At 42.5% G+C, this 25501-nt stretch overlaps 1 protein-coding gene across 1 annotated transcript in view; it reads left to right on the forward strand.

The window, feature by feature from the left end:
- The window catches only part of BNIP3 (BCL2 interacting protein 3), a 94840-nt gene extending 72662 nt beyond the window's left edge, over window positions 1–22178 (forward strand). The window contains exons 4-6 of the mRNA XM_078643481.1: window positions 5010–5116; window positions 5206–5355; window positions 20841–22178. Of these exons, the coding sequence (XP_078499607.1) occupies window positions 5010–5116; window positions 5206–5355; window positions 20841–20886 (303 nt within the window). The 3' untranslated portion in view covers window positions 20887–22178. The remainder of the gene's footprint in view (window positions 1–5009; window positions 5117–5205; window positions 5356–20840) is intronic.
- Window positions 22179–25501: the final 3323 nt, after the last annotated feature.

The following is a 25501-nucleotide window of genomic DNA, read 5'->3' on the forward strand; positions in this document are numbered from 1 at the left end:
CAAGTAGCTTTCATTGGCCGCTGCTGGGCCCAGCTCCACTTATGACGGCCCACAGTCCTGGGGCCGCGACACTCCTGGCCGTGCATTCGCCGCTCCGCACATGGCCTCGCCACAGGAACCTCGGCTGGCCAGCACAATGTTCAGCCTCTGCTCAGGCCGTGTCCCGGTACGCCACACCTTCTGCCGAAGTTCTCTTCACAATATATGAATATTTGTGTATGCATGTGTGTGTCGGTGTGCATACATGTTTATATGTGTATGTGTGGACAGTCAGGGTTAGATGCGAGTATACGTTCCTTTCCTTTGAATGAACGAGTTGGTCACTTGGTAAGGATAAATCATTCTTGTCTTCATTTTATCTTAGCAGGAGTGTGTTGGTGCGCAAGTATGTGTGTGTTAGTGGGATTATTTGTCTGCACGGATGTGTACATATGTGTTTGTGTATACCGGTAGATCCATGATGGCGTGTATGCATATGTGTTTGTGTATGTTGGTGTGCATACATGTTTATATGTGTATGTATGGCTGGCGTCTTGGTGTGCGTGTACGTGCAAATGTTTGAGTACGTTTGTGTGTTGCTGCCTGTGTATGTATGTGTTTGTGTGCATGTATGTGCACGTGTGTGTGCGTGAGTGTGCCCTTTACACGCGCCTCCATTGGAAACCTACGCCAAGCGTGAGTTGAGATATGGGAACAGGGCGTATTTCATTTTTTCTCGTTTCTATTGCTATTTAAACTGTCTTCCTTTGCTGAATAGAACCCTGCGGGTTCTTCCTTTTATGCGGAAACTAAATAATGAAGTAATTTTACTACAGCCAGTAATTCTGTCCGACTCCAGACATTGTCATAAAATAAATTAGTAAATGCATGAAATGAATTTTTAATTTCCATTTATGCGGTTTCTAGTAAAGGAGGGGTGCAGCCCTCGGTGGTGGGGGGTAGAGGGGGTGCCCCGCTGGGTTCCTTCACTGTGCTCTTACTGTAACACGGCTCAAACACTGTCCTTTGTCACACGCGTGGCCCGAGGCGTTGTGTGTGGGGCCAGGCATCCTTCGGAGCCTTTCCCTTGTGTAGCGCTGCGAGTCCGGAGTTCGCCTGATTCTAAGCGCTTCCACGTTGTGCCTGTAGGGAAACAGAGGCACCGAGAGAGAGGATTTATCAGCTTTACTTCCTCAGGCCACGTTTGACACTGCACACGTCCGAGGGGGGGCATTAAAAGGAGAGTGAGAGAGGAGGAAGCAGGGCCCCAGCCGGGGGTTGTGTTGTTTAGGGGGGCTGGCGAGCGTTATTTCTTTAAAGTATTTTGCGGAGTTTCCAGATTCACCTGAGACTTGTTTTCCTCATGCAGGTTTTCCTTGGATACTTTTCTTCAACTCATTCGTATACAGGTTACTAACCCATCGAATTGTTATAGTAAAGAAGGGTCGTTCCCCAAAGGTGGGTGGTGAGACCGCATCTGGCCTGTGACGCCGAGAACCCTCTGGTGCTCAGTAAAACGTGCACGGGATTGCAGAGGCTTCTTGCAAACTTGAACATGTTTTCTGTAGGAGCTAGAATGGGAGACGGGCACACGGAGGGGGGGAGGGGGGACGGCGGGAGGGGGGACACGGAGGAAGGCAGGACCACATGGAGAGCGGGAGGGGGGACGGCGGGAGGAGGGACACGGAGGAAGGCAGGACAGCAGCAAGCACGGCCCGGCCGGACCAGATTCGGGGGCGTTCCCGGCTTTTGGCTGACGTAGCATGACGTAGCCAAAAGCCAAAGATTCTCGGGAACGCCCCCGAATCTGGTCCGGCCATGACGGACGCCTCTCTGTTCCAATGGCTAGCCTCCATTTATGGAGCTAGCCAATGAAGCAGAGGGGCGTGTTCAACTCACCCATACTAGAAACTACAGATTTCTCTGGAGGCGGAGCTTACAGCTCCGCCCTCCAGCGAAACCTAAAAAAATGAATACTTAAGTGAATACAGCTGAAACCTGCCAGTTAGGTGGGACCAGGATTGCCATGGGATTGGTAATATTTGTAATTGTACAGGACCAGGAGTGGTTATGGTGGTTTAAGATATGGTGCATCTAATTGTGTATTCAAGGTTTCTCGCATTGAGTGACCGGCAGTAGGAAATTGTACCTTTTCTTACAAGTTAAACTCTGCAGAAAAATGGGTCTGGACATGGCTTTAGACCCGACATTGTTTCAATAACTGCATCAGCATTGTGGCAAATTTGTCAGTGAGGTCTGTGAGAAGAATATGCAAAAATGTACCATGGAAATAAACTGAAAACCCGTTCTACATAGTTCCGAAGGTTCTTGTCTGAATGTCAGAGTGGCATTAGTATACTGATGCAGAGGCAAAGCTGCCCCAAAAGCTCAAAAACCGAGGTAATCCCCAGTACATTTGAGGATGCCGGCTAAAAAAAGACGTAGGTGCAGTGTCTTCAGCACTGAAAGATGACTGGTTAGGATGTAGAGTCTTGGGTCAGAAGAGACATCAACAGGGTGGAAGCATCCTCAACATAAGAGGCAGCAGAAGGCAAGGTAGGAAACACCGGGAAAGGAATTATAATCTTCATCTACCTCACCACACAAACACTTTTAGCAGTGGAGCGAGCTATTTCAGGCAACTTAATTGAAGGATAATCCTCTGACACCAAATACTAGCTTGTTCCATAGTCCTTTAATTTCTGGACTTTCGCATTAATAATCTGGAGACCAGAGGTAGTTTACTGCACTGTTGAAATAATAAGGACTCCAGATTATCTGGCGAATCTATGCATGCACAAAGATGCAGTAGACAAAGAAGAACTCACATAGGTGAGAAACACCACCTTAATACAACACCTTACATTGCAAAGACCTGAATCACTATACTTGACATGATTGCCGTCCATTTCCTGATGGGTGGCTCTTAAAGTGACGAACACAGTTCTCAAGAATACAACGCCTGTACTCTGTCAAGACACCACCAGGCATAGAGGGAGTTTGGGCCTTGTGGAAGGTAAGAATTGCTGGATACTTTGATATTCCAAGAGGGCTGGGAAACAATGCTTTGCTTACACAACCGAACATCTCTAGGCGTTGATAGGTTTTTCTGTGTACAGGGAGTATGGACGTTGAAGTACTCACGTGAGATATCTGTGCATAGTGTCTTGAAATGGATATTACACAGTTAAGAGTCCTCAATCGGCCCTCTGCGAGACAGTTGTACATGGTTAGATAGTATGTGAACCACATGCATATCCTAATTTTGCAGTCTTGAAACACTGATAGTTTAGGCAAAACTGCAAGTAATAGTCACAAATCTTGTTATGCATGATGGCAATGTTTTGCAGCCACGTTGTATGCATTCTGCTTTCTAATATTGTGTTAGCAAAAATTGGACGTGCTGGAGTAGATGTGCCTTTGACCGAATGGTATCAGTCTGTGGTTTGCATCTCCTTGATGATTAAACCCAGACTCATTGAATCAGTGCACTATTTGTCCATCTCACAACTGTTATTCACCAACAGGAATTCCTAAGACCTATGAGCTACGCACACCCCTCCAATAACAAAAACTGAATGGCATTTGCTTTCATTCAAGTTTATAAGCAGTCATGTGACTAGGGTGTCTTCTGCTATGTTTCAGTTGACAAAAGCTGCCTTAAAAATAGCAACTGTTTTTTGTCCTAAGTTTCTGAAATGTGCACTGCTTTTAAGCAACATAGACCCCCCTACATCTTAGGAGAGTAAATCAGAAACCTGGAAGGAAAACAAAGTTGAGGAATGTCCTTGGGTGGGTTACATATCCAACGTTCAGGAATGCCATTACCAGCATGCAAATGGTCAAGGTCACGTCTAAGGGATGCAAACCTTGCCAAATGAACCTTTAGCCCATACCTGATGGAGCTCATTTCGAGATAGAAAAAAACAGAGCTCAGCCAGAACTAAAGTCTCGAATAATATAAATGTCTGTTTCTTAATTATGCTTAGCTAGTCAAGAAGGCTGTGCATTTCAAACTTATTGGCTTGTATTGGTTTAATTCATGTCTTGCCCAAAAAGTCAAACATCTAATCCAATGGGTTTTCGTTTGAGGTACATTTCTACATTTTTAGTGATTCACAATGAATACCTGGAGTACTCTCATAAATGCATCAATCAGAAATCCTGGTGTATGTAAATCCTGCTTAAAAGGCCGGTCGGACATTGATGTAAAGTAAAGTTGTCTACAATTGATTTTGTTTATTTGTCAAATTTGTAGATGTTTTAAGTCTAAGTCAGGGTGCTTGTCATATGATCAAACAGCAAGGTGCCCACAGAGCTACAGCAATAAATGTAGATCACGGGTCAAAATGATAAAAGAAATAAGCACACGAAAAATCCTGTTTATATGAAAATATATTCTGTATTTGGTTTGTCAGAAATTGATCCAAGGGGATACATTGAGCAAAACATAAGCAACAATTGTCATCAAAAGATGTATAAACTCATTAAACAAATCAAATCACAGCAAAACATCAACTCCAAAATATATGCGAGAGCGACTCAGTATCAAAGATTAAAAAATGTCACTCTTTAAGGACAAGAATTCCTGGGGAGATGATGTGAAGGTCGACGTTTCGGTCTTTGAAGCAGTAGTTTACAAGACCATCATCAGGACAAATGAAAATTGCAATGGAAGCCCCTTAGGTGACTCAATAGAAGAAGTGCTGCTGTGTTCTAATGAGCGTTTAAAGGCAAGTCACGTGACCACAGCGTCTATCGGTATCTCCAACAAGACTTGATGATAATTCAAATCACCAGCTCAGCAAATAATGAGGAATATCTTTGTCAGGCAACAGACTGTCCGTATTATTTCAACAGCTAACTGAATCACAGGTCACAGTCCGGAAAATAGCGTGGTTCCATTGCAATTTTCATTCATTCTACTCTGAAGATATATTTTTTGTTGTGTTTTTGTAAAAAAGAAAAAAAGAGTGCCGTCTTTGTGTTTTACACTAAACAACAGTGACCAATATTTTCCTTTTTTTTAGTCTGAGGAAGATTTTATTGACAGAAGGAAAGAACTTGAAAACATATTCAACAAAAACTCAGACTGGATTTGGGACTGGTCTAGCAGACCAGAAAACAACCCACCCAAGTAAGTATTTTGAAAGATTGATTTTTCTTTTTATAATAAATATGTTTTGCAGTTTACATATCTGAGAGTCGTCTTTCTTTTTCTGATAGGGAATTTCTCTTTAAACATCCAAAACATGCACCCGCTCTCAGTATGAGAAACACTAGTGTTATGAAGAAGGGAGGCATTTTCTCTGCAGAATTCCTGAAAGTGTTTCTCCCATCCCTGCTTCTTTCTCACTTGCTTGCAATTGGATTGGGGTGAGTAAACTTGTTTATAAAATGAGAAATCATAACTAATACCTTTATTTCTAATGGTATTTTGTGTGTCCCACTCCCTCTCCTTCAATACATGTTAAAATCTGCAGTCCATTGAAACTACATTATATATGCTGAAGATTTTTATTAACCATTCAGTAAAAATATGATTTTGCTGTAATCATATATTGCGCATTTTTATACCATCTAGTGAGTAGGTCAATAAATCTTCTTGTGCTATTTTAAATGTATTTTATTTCATGCTTCAGCTAAAGGAAGATTTGCTTGTCATGACATTATGTGCAAACCCAGAATGCTTCAGTACAGTTGCCATATTCAGATTATTTCAGTGTATGTAAGAATAGGTAAATGTGCACAATTTCTTTGGGAAGTAAAGCACCATCAGTTATCTGAGCAGAGAGGTCAGTTGCACGAGGAGACCATGAGAGTTGATGACAACAATGGAAGATGAAAACTGAAGGAGAAAGGTCCTTTCATATTGTGCTTTGAAAGTGGAAGGGTCGTAGAATGCATACTTTACGGCATCATGTAATCTCTAGTTCTCGTCTCATACTCGAAGTGGGGGAATGATGATGGCTAACACTCCTTTTAGGGTTTGCCTGAAATGCCATGCTAACATTGACAGAGAAATAAGCCCAAGGTTTGTAGCCTTTATCACGTGAAGGACCATAAATTAGTTCAAAGGATGGCAGCCACTCGAGCTTCTAACCAAGGACCCTAATGGTCATAGAGAAGCAACAAATGCCAATGCCTTGGAACAAGAAAAACATTACTCGTGGTGAGATGTGTTTTTCGAAAATGTAAGTTTTAAGCTCAAATCTATATTGCACAGCCTATGAATCTAGAATAGTTTTAAGCTCAAATCTATATTGCACAGCATGCGAAAATGGAACAGGTTCATGTTTATACTCTCTTGTTATAGGTAAGTAATTTGGTTCTGTGTCACTTGTTTTGAATCCCTCAGAAAATGTGTTGTAAAGTTTGGCGGTGTATTTCGTGTTAACAGATCCATGTTCCATGATATTTAGTATGTGAATTGGCCCTTGTTTTAATGGCTCATCTAATACAGCGGGGGGGTGGGGAGGGGGGGGGGGGGTTGCAGGCCTACCAGTACCTAGCCATATACACTTCTGACCCCAACAACTATCCATCCTGAGTTTAGTTATGGAACAAAACTATTTCAGGCAAAATGTGGGAACACTAAGGAAATCTAGATAAATGGAGATGGAAAATGGTACTCCTAGAGTAAGAAGAAACTATTACTATTGTACTCTGTTGTGATCATCATTTCCCTACCTTTCAATCATCCAACCCAACCCAAACGGCTTGCTGCATATCCAAGATATTGATTGATGCCACAGTTGAAATAGCTGTGGGGGAGCAGAGGAGACACCGGACTAGAAATGAAATAGGAAGGGACAGAGACCAAGTTAGTGTGGAACACAAAAAAAGAAAGAGGCATAGTGGGAGGCAACAATCAGAAGCTAAAGGGAACTTAATCCATCAAAGAGATATTTATTTTGTCAAAGTCTTCAAAACACCAACTGAGGCTATATCCATTGTAAACCATTGGAGACAGAGAAGGCATCATACATGTCAAACAAAATTGACGTGCAAGCCTTTGAGGGAATGAGAGGAAAGATCATATGAACAAAACATTCATAACAAGATCAAGTGTTACAAGAGCACGAACTGAAAGACTAAGAGTAACAAATGTGATCTAAAAAGCTACATACATGTTTAAATGTGAGACTGTATAGGCAACAGAAGGAAATCGTAGGAAATGTATAGGCGAGTTAATGAGTAGGCACCAACTCAAGAGACAAAACAAAAGCAAAGAAGACACATACAGTGTACCAACTATGCACCCGGAATAAATGTCTGGGGCTTACCTCATCTCTATGCTTTTCGATATACTACTTTAAGACTGAATGCAGAAATGTATGCTCTGTAAGCATTCCAAACATGTGAAATGAAATAAATGCCTCTATAATAGCAGGTATATGTAGAATGCTTTTGAAACCTCTAAGAACACCATGATCACAAAAAGGCCTGAAGTACTTAGAGAATACCATTGGTACAAAGAAAAATGGGGTATATCCAAACCAGCTGTTTTAATGCAAAATTATAGCCACCTCATTTGTTAAGTGGCGTTCAGCACACTGCATTCTCTTACAGCCAATGCAGATTGCCTGCTAAAGGGATAACTGCTGAAAATTGTTTGTAGAAGAACAATGTTGTAAATGCTCAGCTCTCGCTAGGAGCAATAACAGTGATATTTTGTAACAATTGATAATTTAAACAAATTCAATGCAAAGATATTGACAGTACACAGCAACCTTCATGAGGCTAAGAGAGGGCCTGAAATTATTACAAGCAGGACTCACAAAACCAAAGCATATGAACAGTAAGGACATTTGTTTTTAATTCAGTAGCCCAGGGCAGACCCATATTCGGATCCACAGCAATGCCAATAATAACCTTGTCACCACTTTCTCTCTTGTGTCCCTTGGCAACAAGACTAGTCCAATGGAGGAAGCATGAAGTACCCATAATAAAAGCATCAGGACCTCTGGAATGACAATGGAGCAAGCTCGGAAAGGAAATAATTCCCACGTGGGCCATGTAAAAAGCTTTTTCCCGGCTTGTAAAGGTACCTTTTACCCCTTAGATAATGGCCCTATGGAAGAATATACCTTTATCAAACCTCTTCTCCTAGGATAATGTGGCAGAAAAACTGAGCCTGCGCGGTATAGACACATCTCTGTCATCTCAGAGGTGTGAAATGTACTCAAAGAATACATTTCCTATAAGATCATCTGATGCAACCTGAGCTAAGCAATCAAAAATGCTGTTAACTTCCAAGATTTAGTAAAACACTAAATTACTAGGGCTACCTGAAATCTGGTTCTGCAAAGAATGCTGCTACAAAATGCATGCAACATCATCTGCAAAACCAGAGGGGCAAGAAACGATGGTGCTGGTACACTCAGATACTGTAATGCTATGGTGCAATTGTGTAACCACGAACCTAGGGATTAAACTGGCTTTTGAAAGTCTAATAATTAAATGCAAAGGCAATAATAATCTACACTTGCCAAAAGGCTACTACTACTCGGGCTCAATGGATACATTCCTCAAAATGACTTTAACTCTGCAGGCACAATCCAAAAATCCCTTAAAATTAGGGTGATTGAATGTTTGAGTTGACAAAAGCCAAAGTCCTAGTCAATGTTATGACCAGATCTAGGGTTTTCAGTACTAGTGTTGAACACTCCTCGTGAGCAGCTCTGCATGAGATCTGATCTTCAGATTATGTTTAGTGATGTAGGATTTGTGAGGTGAATCTACGACTCTGAATTTTATTGATTGGAGCAGCTCAATCTGTGGAAAAAACGATGCATCTTTAACTGCTGCCCTCAAGCGTCACATACGTAGTGAGAGGTAAAAAAAACACCTCAGTCTGAATAGTTGTGAGGTTTTCACTTCAGCCTCTGACAAACTGGGACATTACCCTTGTTCAGTAAATGGCAATGAAACCACAGGTGTTTTAATAAACAGCAAGCAGTTATGAATTTAAAGAGATGAGCACTGGAACGCTGTTGGTAGGTACCAGGTCAAGCAAGACAAATTGCTTTCCAAATTCCACACAAAGATCTGTTAAACATTAATAAATCACCAAAGGAAATATAACTGCAGTTGTCAAATTACACAAATATTTAGGAAAACGCTTACATTTGTCATGATTCTATCCGGTTCGAAGTTATTTAATAATATAGAACGGTTTAACTTCAGCATCTAATAAAGCTATGATCTGTGAGATAAATGGCAGCATTCTGTCTTCTGTGCTTCATATGAGCAGCCTTTTCATAATTCATGCATCTCCCCCATAAATGAATATGAAGAAACAAAGCAATAAGTGTGTTCTATGAAATATCTGAATGTAATAGCCCGCTAAGGCCAGGGGGCTATTGACATTTTCATTACATTTCTTATGTACAGAATTTATCCTCATCTAAATTTAAAATTGAGAAAGAACAGTAATGATAGATATTGTGTTGTGCACAATCAAATAAAAAATAAGCCCCATCCATGTTACAGTATTCGAAGTCCCAATGCACAATTTTCTTCTACATGTGGAAACGTGGCATCTATACATGGAAAACTCAGATCCTAATTCACAAACTCATGATCCGACAATTTTCAGAGATTTTAGGACTTTGGAAAATCAGCAGGATATGTAGATTCTTAGGGATGGTGAAGTGAGTGTTATTAGAGGAGTGCTTGGGAAGTAGGCAATTTAAAATGTGTGAGTACTGATGCAGTTATTACTTTGCTTATGTTCACAAATATTTGGAAAGCCTTTTCCACCCTTTAATGCAGTTCTAAACTTCTGCCTGGATGATCTAGGTACAAATGATGCGGAAAATATATTAAAAGGCTTGGGGATCCCTCTTATTTTTAAGGTTTGTGAAAGCAAGGAATTTTTTTTGCACCTTTTTCCTGTGAAGAAAAATGTTCGCATTTAGCCCAACAATATACATACGTATTTTCCACAGCGTGAAGCATCTGCATGCATGAAATCAGGTTACTCACAATTAAGGCATTATCTCTGGTGGGCAAATTGGGAGACCACTCGATTTGTAACTACAGGCCTGCCTTTGCAGCCTGTGTAAGCTAGTGCTAGCACCTCTTACGAGAAATATATGTTTTCCGATATCTAAGGTCACTGCACTTAAAACCGATAAGTCACCCCTAAAGTAGGACTTTCAATCCTGAAGGCAGGGTGCTCGGTTCTAAGCGGGAGGCCCTCAGTGCTCCTGGTACCAGTCTTCTAGACCCGGACAGCCCAACATGGATGCTGCCGATCAGGGACACGATTCTGCCCTCCTGCCGCTGAGCCAAGCTCGAGCAGGGGAAGGCAGAACAATAGGTATTCTGTCACATGGAGGTGTGACCACCTCACAGACAGGGTTTAATGTATTGGGGCTGGGTGGGAACGCTTGCCAGCGCCACTCAGTTATCTTGAAGGGCACATTTGGTGCCCTCCTTGCATAGTCCAGTTTAAACCAGCCCAGGGAGCCGTTTGCTCCAGCTCTGGCGCAAAACTGGACAAAGGACATGGGAGTATCCTCCCCACTGTCAGACCCCTCCCCTGGGAGGGAACCCTGAATCGTCCCAACCCTTTACTTAGGGTACTTAAGGGCTTACCTGAGGGTGTGTCCCTAGATTTGTCGTGGGACAAGGTTCATTTTGAGACACCACTTCTAGTTCGACCGTCTGGGCACTCTGGACATCAAGGCTGCAACACAGAAGACTTCTGCTGCTCCTGATCTCGTTGCCCTGCTCATCCGCTGCAACGTCTGTGCCTGTGCTCCATAGAGGAACCTTCCAAGGCCTGTTGGCATCCAAGACACTTGAAGGAATCTCCCTTGAAGTCAAGGAGTCACTTCCCTGCATCTGCAGGCACCGCAACTAAGCTGGCCAGTCTGCTGCTCCTAGGATCCCACAGACTCTGAAAGGCTCAACAACACAGGTGGTGGTTCTATACATCCCTCGAGGCCTGCCCTGTCCTCTCACCAAGTTTGAGGCCATTATCCCTCATCGGAGCCGCAGAAACTGAACCCCCTGTGCACCACGTCGACTTGCTGTTGCAAAGGCTTGTTGGCTTCCTTCCATCAAGATCTTCAGGCTCCAAGTAGCCCCCACCTCAAGCACCTCCTGTGACCAAGATCTTCATTCTCAACACATCACTTGCACCGTGGGCCTGCATCTGAGCTGCTCAAGGTCCTCTTGCGACTCCAGTGCCTCCAGCCTGTGGGTTCTGTTGAGGCTCCCCTTTGGTTTCTGTGGGCTTTCCTGATTGCTCGGGGCTTGCCCCTACTCCCCTGCTTGTGGTGAGTCATCTACATCTTGCTGGTCCCGACACTGTGCCTTCTTTGCTTTCCATGTGGTTTGAAGTTGCCAAGGCTTGTTGGTACTCCCAACGCACACCGACCCTTCAACTCTCGATATCAGACATGGGACAGCTCATGAACTGCTCCTTGTGTTCCACAGCATCGCCTGGTCCTCACAGCTGCAGCTCCAAGGTCACCGTCATCTCTCCTGCAGCAACCCAACATCAGTGCGCACTCGTCTTCTGTGCCTCCTGTCCTCAATGCTTGCAGGTACTCTTCACCTTGCATCCACCTTTGGGTTCCACTGGACACTATCACCTTCTTCAGCAGCAGCATCTTCTTGAAGTCTCCCATTGAGTTTGATGACGGTTTCCGACGCCAATTCACACCTATGCACCTGGCTTCCCTAGTGTAGGCATCCTGGTTCCTAGGGTTTCCACGGGTGGGTTGGCTCTACAACCTCTTGTCTTCCACTGGGTTTCTTCAGGATCCACTGGGAAGGGCCCTTCTTTTTTTAAATTTGCAACCGCGACTTACCCATTAAGATGTACTGAGAACGGGGTCGTGTTCCCACTCTGCGCACGACCTGCTCGGAGCTCCTCGATGCACACCTTGGGAGGTTCCTTGGATCCCCAGCACTTTTACGTCTTCTGGGTATAGTCTTGACTGGAACCGTGGTTCGCATACCACTATTTTAGTATATGGTTTGGTCTCCCCCGGTGACCACTATGTATTCTGTGCTACTTACCTGTTTCTATTGAAAAGTATTATGTGCATTGTCTCCAGCGAGGAGATATCTTTATGTGTTAGTGAGTGTCTTATAATAAATACATATTTTTATAAATGCACTGTGTGGTTCTTTTTCTCTTAATCTATACCAATAATTTTATGTTCTGGTAAAACAAGCTGCTTTACACTCCTTCTGGACTAAGCCTGAGGCTGCTGTCCACAACTATCACATAGAGAGCTTTCGAAGGTTGTCGAAGACCACTAGAATCATCACCATAAGGGTTGTCTGGATTTGTGCAGGGTGCCCACTTACATAAGTGTGCATCATATACCAAGCCAGCCTCTCACATGTATCTACAAAGTTTGCCCCTGCACACACCTCTTTCTTCATATTCACACAATTTTGCTCCCTCTTACTTCTTCCTTGACTGGAAGTAGCAGTGATATCATTATAAAAGGCAACAATGCATATGTGTGCACCATAATACATTGTACTATGTTTCAAATCTAGAAGACATTGGTGGGTATTCATTTACTTAAGCGTCATTAATAGGCACCAGCGTGTGCACAGGGCTAATATTTATCTGTGATTCCTCATGCCTCCTTTCATAGGACAGAAAGGATCTATGGAAAGGCTTTAGAATTTTGCATTACAATTAGAGTGTATGTACTAGCCAGGATTGTATTTATTTGTAGGGTGATGACAACATACCTTATGAAATATAAGGTTGCACAGAGTGCCTTTTTCCAACTTATCTTTCAGGTACGAACTTTTTTGTCTGTTAAGCAAGGCTTGGAATTTCCTCATGTATCTTGGAAATGTAATCGTCATCTGCAAGTTTCTCATCCATCTACATGAAACTGGGTGCATGATAGAATTTAAATATCATTATTTTAAACTTGAGAAACAAGTATTTTGTGGATAGTACCAACGTTTTTCATCCAGTTACCACAAACAATGGTTAATGTGCTATACCTCCTTTACCAAGAAAGCCAGTATACTTCACCTTTTCAAGATTAAGGATTGCTTTCGTCTTTAGGAATGCCCCTGAATTTATGTCCAGATCCATGCTACTACCTTATTTTACAAGTAACATTATGGCTGTCTAAGTTCTTGCTGAAGACTTCAGATTCACTGTCTCCTTTTCTGTTGAAACCACTGCATTTGCCATAGGCAAACATAATTCTCTAAGGGATTTGGTATTAGTGTCTTAATTGTAGGATGCAAACTTTTACATATTTAATTTTCTGGGCTCATAGTAAATGCTTCTGTTTAAGATCCCATTGTCAGATCCTGAACTATTATATCATTTACCTAGCATTCTGAGATCGTGCTCCCCTCAGTGTCCATCCCAGAATAAGCTGTCCACGTCATTTGTGGTTTTAGTGAGTACATCCACCTTCGTCACCAGTTTGTCATCAAAGTAATATGTTGGACCAGTGCCTAGTTAACAATCAGTATCGTTCTTTGTGGGTCTTCATATTTTGAAGCAGCAGGATTTTCAGTCTACATTTCTTTTTTCATCACACATTTGCAAAGTTTTGATGTGACCTTAAATAGTAAAGACATCACTGTAACACATGAACACAGTTTGTCTTTCATACTAAGTAGGTCGGCATAGCTTGGTGAAAGAGAAATAATCTATTTCTACCATAAGGAATGAGATCCAAAATAGAATTGCGATATACATGGAGGAAATTGAATGATTCCAACCCGGGAAAAACAAACTTCTCTTTGCTTACGTACATGGTGGTACTTCATGTTCCAATGAAAGGCACCACTGGACTTGTATCATAGTAAAGCTTGAGCTGTGGCGACACATCAGTAGGATGCTCATAACCTTTTAAGTGCCTTTTAGGAGTAGAGAATTCCTCCTTGTCCTCCTAAATGGAAATGAAAGTGACCTATATTGATTAACAAATGATTATTAAATATCTAAGTGTAGTCTTTTTCTGATGTCCAGGAGATCCATAATTGATTGTAGAGATAATTTAAAGGAACAAGACAAGCTTTCCCATAGCTAACCTATTTTAACAGTCCATTGAATTAGATCTTCATTGTTGGTGGATACTGCCAAAACATTGCATAGAAAGATCAATAGCTACTGAAAAGAAGGTACACTGAGGATATGATACTGTGTACTATGTGTTTCTCTACACAGTGTGTGATGTCCAAATAGCAATATGGGTGCCACTCGTAGCAGTTTGTTTGCTTGCTTTGGAGGAGTTCGTTTCCAGGGACTGCGAGGACCAGCAGCCCACTTGATACACAGCTGTGTCCTCTTCCCTCACAGAGTCCGCCCCCTGCCTATTTATCTGACTACTCCTTTTCACTCGCGGGACGCGCGCGGGCGAAGCCCGGGCCAAGGGCGGGCCCGTTCTAGACCGAGAGAGACCGGACCGGGCTAACCCCCTTGGCTACAATTGTAAACACCGCGGCGTCATCTGGGCCCTTCGGTAACATTGGATATATTGTCACATGCTAAGTTGGACAATGACGGGCCGAGAGACCAGGAGCAAAGCAACGTCCTCGGGCACTTATGTAGCAGGTACTTTGGACAATTTTCTTGTCAGAGCAAGCTCTGTATTATCCCATGAAATAACTATTTTAGAGCGGCGATTATCTCAGGAAATTGATAACGCTAAGAGATCCTCGCTGGGGCACATAGCAAATGCCAGAACTCCTGAAAGGCGCACGGATTCCCCTGCTAACTATCTCTCAAAGCATGATAACAACTTAATAACCATTGACTCGCCCAACCACAGGAGTAGTCTTTTATTGTGCAGAGAATCCCTACCGGCTATCCCAGAGTCCATTCCAGTACCTAACATTTGTGATAACCCGTTAGCTGATAGCCTTGATAGGCTTAATACCAGTCAGCTACGAGGGAATCGGGAGGGGGCTGTCCCAAAAAGGAAACGTGGGGCTCAGATATCTGGGGGGAAAAAGGCGTAGCTTGCCAAACATTCTAGCCATTCTGATCCTAAGGCTCTGGTAAAAGCTAAGGAGGTCCCCTCAGTTACCAGCGAACCTATCACCCCCTTAGCCTTAAGCCCGCCCACACTATTGCCTAACAATTCTAATATTAGTGGCGTAACATTGGACGGGGTAGACCCATTGAATCATAACATAGGTACCCTTTTGAAGTCTCTGCTTAGCCCCTTAGAAGCCAGATTGGCTCAAATCGAATTAAGGCTGATAAACATAGAAAAAGCCACAGGGGCTACTGCAGACTGTCTGAAAACAGCTAAAATTACACAGGGAAAGACTGACACTAACGAGGGGGGTGCGCTCACAGTTAACACTCATTCCCTAGCAATCCCCCTTCCCATAGTCCAGAGTACCCTAAACAGGAACGCCCATTCCCCCCTTCCTGCTAGTGCTCCGACGATGGCTAAAGAGTCTAATCTACACGGTGAGCAAAAAGTACCAGAGGGCCATACACTGAGAAAGAAAATGGTAATAGATCTACCCCCTGACGCAGCTCCTCTTGTAGTTGTCCTAACTGGAGTTCCTGAGCTTGACTCCCCAGCTAAAGAATCATTTGCGTCACTTAAAAATAAAGCTGCCAGTTGGTTGAACAAAAATAGACCTCTCCCCCCTCAAATTTCTAGCCAAATTTTGATGGTTAGAAGGGTGTCCTGGGTGGGCAATACTATTAGAAATATTAGTGATGATTGTGACCTGGTTAATTTTAGGGACCCGAGGACTGTCTCCCATATTTGTAATTGGCCGAACCGCGATTCGGAAACAATAATTCCGCCCCTCCCACTGTCCTTTTTTTACCCATCTGACTCTTTGTGTCCTAATGCGGGGCCAGAGGAGGGTTGGACTAGGGTGGTAGCTAGAGGGCAGAGCAGGAGGACTAGGGATAAGCCTTATAGTATCCATATGTCTAGCCAATATCTGAATCATAATCGGTATAGCTGTTTGGACACGGTCGACTGACTTCAGCATAAGCAGGGGGCAGTAGGTCGACCCAAGGCGATTGATGGTCCTACCAACAATTTGACTCATCCTAGGGGGATCATCACACGTATTAGTGTAGACAGGACTCAAGGAGCCAACCAGGATGAGAGCAACCACTTAAGTCTACTGCCACGTTCACCCTCTAGTCCCATAGAATGCGGTAACCTGGCAGAAGGCCTAAATACTCCACACATTCTTCTGGCCACCCCGACCAAAACAGGACCTAGGCCCCCAATTCGGGAAACTAAGAGTAATGTCGACCCTGGCTCATTGTCAATATTGTCCTGAAATTTGGCAGGTCTGTGTAATAAAATGGCCTGTCCGGAGTGGGGTTTGTTTATAGACAAGAACAATGTGTACCTCTTCCAGGAAACCTGGGCTAGAGAGGACCAATCACGGAGTGGATTTGCCTAATTTTCTGTCCCGGCAAGGTGGGGGGGAAGGGTCGTCCGTCTGGGGGCCTAACTATTTGGGTGGGCTCCCACCTGGGATGCAAGGCTAGGACCATGAACACCTTGTCTGAGGATGTCCAATGCGTGGTATTAGAGTGGCCGAACGCCTCAAAGCTCGCATTGGTTAATGTGTATTCCAGACCCGTGAATATAACAAGCGAGTCTAGAACCATTGAGGAGCTCTCTTTATTTCTGAACACCATTCCTCAAGGTACCTCGCTTGTGGTGGAGGGTGACCTGAATTGCCATTTCGAGCCACTACTAGGCTTGATGGATGGCACAACTTTGGAAGAGGACGATCACTGGGCAATACCCCCAATAGTGGGTCCCTCACCCAGGTCATGGACGCCGTTAGCCGTCCAAATCATGGCTCTAACACTTAAACACTCAATCAGGGCCTGTAACGGACGCGTCCAATCTGACATACCTCCAAAATGCACTTTCAACAAGTCTGGAGAGGAGTCACGCCTGGATTACATATTTGTTGAAACATGCGCCTGGGCGAGAGTCATTGACTTCAGGGTCATTGTAAGAGATACGAGTGACCATAATGCGTTGATCTTGGAATTTTCCTCTCCTGGCATCCCTAAAGATAACTACACGGCCCATGATGCTCCTGACTCGAGGGCGATTCTATCTAACGATAGACGCAGAGTCAGATGGGACAAATTGGTAGTACACCCCTAGGAAGTCGCTGAGCTTTATGCTCGGATCGTCCCTGTATTTGAAGGTGTGGGTGCTTTAATTTCACAACACCACTCCCCTGATATGTACCAAAAACTTTGGGTTCTACATCGGGAGTTAACTAGCACCTTAGCAGAGGTGTTTAATCCCCCTGTGTCAAAACGGTTGACTAAGGGTAATAGAGCTACATGGTATAATGCTGCCTGTAGGAAGGCGAAGGCATACTTACTATCGTCGTGAAGCAAAATAACAATAAGGCATTAATAAAAGCCAGGAGAACTGAATATAAGCGTTTAGTCCATTGTGCCAAGGTTGAATGGCATCATGATAATTGGGTCAATGTAACAGCTGCCCTTAGAACTAGAGGCGCCCGCAAATTGTGGTTAATTGTGAATACGGGGTCGGGTGACCCAATACCGGCAGTCGAAGCAAACATTGCAGCTAATGTGTGGGAGGATCATTTCCGTACCCTCTACGGAGGGGTTAATTCTGATCAAGTAGGGGACCTTGGGGGGTTGTTGCCTAATCCTATTGTCCAAGCTGATGGGGACGACTTCACTGAGGCAGAGGTCTGTGCTGCAATATCTAAACTTGCAGCCGGAAAAGCGCCGGGGTTTGATAAACTCCCAGGCGACCTCTTTAAGCACGAACCCAAGGTTTGGGCCCCATATTTAATGGCTATATTCAATGCAGTCCTGAAGGGGAATGGCGGTCCCTAGTACTTGGCTGGGAGCAGAGATTGTCCCTATCTTCAAGAAGGGCTCCCCTCTGCACCCAGCCAACTACAGGCCTATCAGCCTCATTGATGTGCCGCAAAAGATCTTCGCGAGTCTGATCCTAGACCGCCTTCAGGACTGGATAGAGGAGTATTCAATCTTGAGTCCCTACCAGGCAGGCTTTAGGAAAAATATACCCACCATGGATCAAATTTTCCGTCTGACCCTATTATTTTGGAAAACCGTGAGGATTGAGGGTGGTAGCCTTTATACCGTCTTTGTGGACCTGCGTGCGGCCTTTGATTTGGTCCCGCGGGGAAAACTATGGTCTGTGCTTTTAGAGCTGAGCATCCCACCCCAGCTTTTGAATATAATAATGCGTCTCCATAAGGAGAATTTTGCACAGGTCAGATGTGGGAAGAATGGCGTGCTGTCGCCTAGATTCCCCGTTGACAGGGGTGTGAGACAGGGTTGTGACTTGGCACTGACCCTGTTTTGCCTCTATGTCAACGGGGTAATCGCCCATCTGAACGCGTTACCAAACAGTGATGCCCCCAAGCTTGCTGGCAGCAGGGTGCCGGCGATCATGTTCGCAGATGATACGCTGCTATTGAGTAAATCCCCTATGGGTATCCAACGTGTGCTGGATGGTTTTGAGGCATTTTGCGTGGAACAGGGACTAGAGATAAATGCCCTCAAAACTAAATATATGATTTTTAATCCCCCAGCAAACACACGTCCTAACCCGACCATAGGCACAACTAGGCTGGAAAGGGTCCAGACCTTTGAATACTTGGGGGTGACCATAAATGAAAGAATGACTTGGGCCCCACATCAAATCAAATCCCAACTTAAATTGGCCCAACTAGCGGGGGGCATTCTCAAGCTTTCAAATAAATCTACCATTAAACCGATCGGCCCACCCCTAGAGATATATAAACTGCAGGCAAGGGGGGCAGTAACATACGGTGGCGAACTCTGGGGCTACTCGAGTAGATCTGAGATTGTTGTCACTGAAAACAAATTCCTCAGACAGCTCCTGGCTTTGCCCCCCAGCACGCCTCTCTTACCGCTGAGGCTCGACTTGGGCCTCAGAACAATAGATGAGGACTTGGGTCTTAAACCGCTAACATTCTGGCGGAGGCTTTGGACTACGCCAGAGCTGCTGAATTAAGGGCAGGAGCTTCTGGAAATCCTAAGCCTCCCAAATGTGGGGAAAATTCCATGGTTTAAGTATGTGAAAAATGAATTTGGGAAGCTAGGAGTTCCTTAACTGTGGTCTGACCCAGAGACAGCTTGCACTAGGGTCCCACGTAAGCTTTTGGCAAAGTTGTACTATGAAAGCAAACTATCTGCCTCTACACAGAATCCACAAATCGACACCTTATCTGGAACATTTTTAATGGTTAAAGATTTTTATTGTTTTTAGCATGTTTTAGACGACATCTATCCTATTTTAATTAGAAAATTATATTTACAATGGAGGTACGGCACCCTGCCAATTAGAGCTCTTACAAGCAAATGGTGTCCGTCATCTCCCAAAAATTGTCCTGGCTGTAACTGCGAGCAGGAAAATGATTTGCACATATTGTTTTTTTGTCCAGCATACCATAAATTAAAAAGGCGTTGGATTATACCCCTTTGTAAAAACCTGGGTTTTACTCACTGCATGCAAGCCTACAGAATTTTTAAAACAGACTTATCCAGTGCGACTGTCTTCGCTGTAGCAAAATTTCTGGCAGCTATGTGGCACAAGCGAAGGTTTTTAACAAATACTGGCTAAATCTAAATCTATTTGCACAAGCTTTCTATATCTGTTTGCCATAGATGATCAGGCAGCTGTATTTTAATTGCTAGGCATGTTAAGTACCAACTAACGGATGTATCTTAACTGTAGGCATGCTAAGTATTAACTGGACTTTTGTTATCTCCATTTTGCTTGCTTTTACTGCCCTGAATATTCATGTACATTGTATTATTCCTCTTATATGTTAATTGTTGTGAATTTTTTTATGGCAAAAATTGCCAAAATAAAGTAATGATGATGATGATGAATATGGATGCAAAGCTTACCTGTTCAGAACGTACAGCAGTACAGTAGGTGGGTGGGTGTGTATATATTCTCTCTTGTCTGGTAAAGAGGAAGGATTATGAGTACTTGCAGTATTTTTTGGATTACCCTTCAAGTGTTCATCTGAACAGAGTTGTAATAGCACAGTGATGAAGGAAAGGTGCTGAATGATGATGATATTGCAAATATCCTAATGGAAGGGGGAGTGTTTATCATTGTTCTTTCTATTCAGATTTATGTAGATATGGTGCATCTGTGTGTGCAGAGGGACATTCAATAAGACTCATTAGCTAAACCTATTGATAATAGCTTAAAAACTGATCTAAAAACTGATCTTGAGGAAATAGAAGCCATTTTTCTTCAATAAGTTCCGCGGTAGAAGGGTTATGGTTCTTAAACTCAGTATGATCATGATAATGACTTGCGTTTAGAAGGAGACTATCTCTGCTTAGTAGTTTTTCTGGTTTGTGATTGTAGATAATATCAGTATCGGGTACTTCTTTTCCAAGCTTACAAGAAGTACCACTCTAGTTTATGTCCGTGACAGGGTTTTTGGTTCTTTTTTTCCTTCTGGTGAAGTGTCTATGCCTTGTTGATCAAAGCTCTGCACTGCCTTCAACCAGGAAAGTCTAAATCCATTAGGTACATTGCTTAATCCAACCCAAGGTGTTCAATGAAACTACACAAAAACTGTACTTGTTTAGATCTGCCCTAGATACTGGACATGTCTGTGTACTGTAGGACACCAAGTTATATTTCTAAAGCTATATCATCACATTTAAGTGCTTAGTCTGAAGGTCTAGTCAGCACAAATGGAGTCACTGACTGAACTGAAACAGTACATTAAAATTAAGTTTGCATAAATATACTCTTCATTAATGATTTGTACTGTGAGAAGCTAAATTTGTATGTGAAAATTAATATTTGAATCTTATCCCTTTTATTAAGGATTTATATTGGAAGACGCCTGACAACCTCAACTGCCAACTTTTAAGTGAATTTTAAAATCTTCCTATGAAACATCCGAGGTCTAACCCCAAGCATGTGACGTGAAATGACAAACCGAAAAACCTCCCAATCCTGTGTGATGTGCTCATGTGTTTTTTACTGTGTATGCTCTACACTTGGTGTATCACTGGAAGTAGAGAAAAATCGTAGAAGCCAAAAAAATTGTACAATTGTAAATATTCACATATGTAGGATTAGTGTAGAAAGCATGTTCTAGATTGATCAATACCTTCAACAGAAACAGTCGTGAACATCCAAAGCTCATTTCTGCCTCAGGCAGACCATGTATATCTTCAATGAAATGTATAAGATCATTATTTCTGGATGTCGAATTACATCCATGCATGCTTGCATAATACCCAATCAACTGTGCTTTCTTTAAATTTACCAAATTTAAAAATGTTTGATTTTAGTTTGGCCAAAGAAAAGCTATGTCTTTTTTTCACAGTTGATTAACTTGACTGAATCGTTTTGATTTTAATAGTAGTTGAGCATGTATTAAAAGTAGCACTTCTTTAGTATTTCCTTGTATTATTTTAGTCAATGAGTGATTCTCCAGAACAGTAACAATGCCCCACGAGGGATTTGTTGGCAAATATTTGGTTATTCATTTTCTTTGAAATAAAAGAAAAGTGAATGCAATTTGTTTGAATAAATGTATCTAAAGAAGCCAGATTACATCGTTGATTATGAAAATGTACAGGATTTTACGGCCATTGTATATTTTATATGAATCACTTCAGAACAAATTGTGGGATTGTATTTATCGACATATCAGTCACCTCTGGTTCCTCACTATTGTCTGAGTTTCATTTTTCTTAAGGGAACGAAGCATGATGCTGTGAACATGAACCATCAACACCACTTTGGTCCTATATCATTTGATCATTTGTGGCTGTTAATTGTACAGCTGGCATTTGGCCATGTCCTCGTAATGCCGATCTTATTACATTTTAAGTCAAATATTTATACAGCATCCTCTGAAATATGGTATACGTCAACTGTTAAAACCAAACCGAGCGCTTTGTGCCACCACCTCTCAAAATATTGCTTTGATTTTACGAGAAAGTGTTCTATTTTTTTGTATTTCAGGCTGTCATATGTCCGGACGTACAAAAACGTGTGAATTGGTTTATGTTCTGATTTTGCCTTCAAGGGTTTGAGTTTTATGATTAAATAAAATAAAGGAATCGTTTCATTTTATTTATGTTAGCAAGCAGTATATTTAAATATGAAGGACATGTTCATCATTTTAAATAAAATTGCTTCTTTGTTTAATACATTTTCAGATTTTTTATTTTATTTTCTAAACCAGATAATTTGAAATTTTTACATAATTGCTTACTAATCTTGGTAGTATGGCACTTTCTGTTTTCTCAGCTTCCTACAATGTTACTAAATAATTTTACAAACTGCTTCTGAATAAATGCTTGCTTAAATATACTCAAACTTCCTAAATTTGAAATGAAAACTTGAGTAATCCTCATGTCCGGAATCAATTTTAGTATTTCACGGGTTCAAGTACCAGAGTAGTGTTTTCTAAGTTTTAGGTTTTGTCATAGAGACGTGCAAGTTCCAGAAATCAACAGTTTGTGATGGATATGAGTAGTAGTTGAGGTCATCATTTATCCATACACCTTTGACAGAGCGTACGTCTCTCCCCACTGCCATAAGCTGGGCAGATACACCAGTTAATATATACATTCTAACTGCACCGGGTTTTCTGCCTTCCTTTAAAACAACCTAATTCTTGACTGTTTGAGATGGCGAGGACTTACAGAGAGGGCAATAACTGGATTTAATTTATTTCTGGGCCCGTTTTTACACCAAGATGCGCTGCAGAACTGAATCTGCTCCGGCACTGAACACTTCTCCAGGAAAGTGAGGAGCTACATAGTTAAACTGTCGCTGCCAGCTGATCCTGGATTGAATGGATTTTCTGGATAAGACGTGCTGTAAAGTTGGCTCTGCTTCAGCAACCACTATTGTGTTAACCACCCCATGTGGATATGCAAAAGCTGCTTAGCTATCAGTAACTTCTAAGTGTTTCATGTAGAGATGGAGATGCATGTTTTTTGTGCCTCAATGGATGAACAATAGAATCTTTTTTCAAGACAAGAAGAAAAATAGAGATTGCATAGAGAAAGTGAGACAAAGAATGAGCGAGGCACAGATGTAGAGAAAGACAGGATAGTGGTAAAAGAGACATTAGGGATAGAATGTGAGATTGATGGAGGTGAGACCGCTTATAAGAGCAAATTGATAGGAGAAAAAAAAGGATAAGTCTTGGTTAAAATTAAAACACAACACATCAGGAAGCCTGAAGTCAAACTAGTGTTTATTGTAAAATAGTAAGCAGCACAGCAAAAGATCAAAGCAGGGTCTCAGCGGAATACTGATGTGGGAATCGTGTATACAAATGGTGTGCAGATCCCTGGATGTCTACTGCAACTGTACAATCATTGTGGTTAAATGGCTTCCTTGCATTGCTAGACCCTGGTGATACTGCACTGATGATATCTTTCCCTCTAATTCCACCTCTGTGCCACACAGAGGTCAGTAGACGTCCTAGGTGTGATCTCAAAAGTGAGACCTCTTTACTTACAGCAACATATGTGCCACTAATTTCTACAGACATTACTTGCAGTGCTTGCTCCACAGTTTACTTGTTCTCATACGGTGTTAAAGATTTACACATTGTAGACGATGCAGGCAGCGGAAACTGAATTAGAGGCTTGCAGAGAGTGTATTATGGAGCTGACATGCAGACTGACCAGTGAAAGGTCTGGAATCTGAGCAGTCACTTATTCATTATTCAATTCTGCAACGTTATTCACAGGAGGGTAAGGCAGGTTGGACAATGAGGTGGTTTGCTGTGGTGCTTAGGTCATGTGTCACCGCTTTATTAGTTGCCTCTTCGTTACACATCAGCACTCCATTCTGCTTTTGTACATTTTAAGTACTGGGTTAGAGGAGTTAAGTGGATTAGCTGGATAGTCATTGTTTTTGTGGAACAGGACAAACACACATGAACAAAATGTTGTGCTGCTAAACAGATAAGAGCTCAAATGTCCCCTGTTGATACCATGAAGTTTACAGATCAGGGCAGCAATACTCTGGTGTGCTAAATGGCATGGCCTGTCATTATGTTGTATGGTCTACCATTGTATAATATGGGTCTGTCATTGCCTGCTTGTGGTATGATATGGCCTGTGATTGTATGGCATGGTACTTCTCTTAATATGTAATTTACCTCCACTCTGTGACTCATCTCAAACTCATTCTACTACTGTGATCTGCAAATTCACATTTTGTTTACTCTTCCCTCCTCTGTTGCTCCTTGGATCAGTCCAAGCCTCATTTCACTAGAATGATCTCCCTAATCCATTTCTGGAGATTCTGCCCTCCTCCATCTTTCCTATTGCTCATCCCAAAAATCATATTACTACTATGATCTCAGAATGTACACTTCCTATACCTTTCCCTCTACTTTCCCTCCACTATCCTTTATTATCCACATCACATACTCACATGTTCACCACTCACATAAAATGAGATTTCATTGGATTACTCCACCATTAATCCTTTTTGGGTTACAGCATGGCATACGACTGGTCAATAAGCACTTCAACACCTATTCAGGGAAGTAGGCGATATGTGATCACACTGATGATGTGCTTGTGCTGCTTGTGAGCTTAGTGCTGCCCTATGAGAATTGTGAGCAAACGACTTGTAAACTGAAATTAGTACACATGCATTTCAACAGTTGCATCTCAACTTTCCTCTTTTCAAAAATATGAGTTGCATACATTCTGCTCAGGCCACTTCTATGAGATGGTCCTGACAGATCTCTTCATTTACCGCCTGCTTGATGCTGTTCCTGTCCCTCCTTCCTTATAGTATCTATGTTGGGCTAGTTTGGGAAACTTTAGGCTACGTTTTATTTGACTGTGGGCCAGGGAATGCTGTGATGATATGGCAACCCCAGGGCACAAAGTGTACCGGGTCTTGCCGGTGCTCAGCACCAGCAGTTCTACAAAGCAGGTGCCAAAACTGGTCTCTGTCGGGCTCTCCATGTTTGCCCTCACCTTGCGGGTAGTAAAAAAGTATTCACTCTGCAGCAATAACACCCTTCATTGCCTTTGAAGTAACTTCAGAGATGCTGATTATTGTTCTTTTACAGTCTCATCATTCCAGAACTGAAGTTTTTTCAATAATCTATGTCACAAAGACAAAATCATTGTTGTTGCTTATGTATCTTATGCACTTAACAGCCATTGACCAAGCCAATAGTCCTAGCTTGTTGTAGGTAATCTTGCTTTTTGGATTATTTATCTAGATTCAATCACAGAAGCAGCAAAATGCCAGTCAGGTGGCACACCATGCTAAACACAGATTTTTAGCTGAGGCGCTATGAGCCACGCCCTTCACTGCATCTGCCACGCCCCTTTGAGTGACCCACCAGTATTGATGTATACCACTTAAAGCCCTGGGCAACACTGTCCTAGTCTAAGGACCATCTGCATCTATTTGGGCATCTTTGGCCATGGCTTCACCGCTGCTGTGACGTGATCGCCACGGACAGCCCAGATGTCGGCATT

This window comes from Lissotriton helveticus, chromosome 5_1 (assembly GCF_964261635.1).
Source record: "Lissotriton helveticus chromosome 5_1, aLisHel1.1, whole genome shotgun sequence".
Lineage (NCBI taxonomy): Eukaryota > Metazoa > Chordata > Amphibia > Caudata > Salamandridae > Lissotriton > Lissotriton helveticus.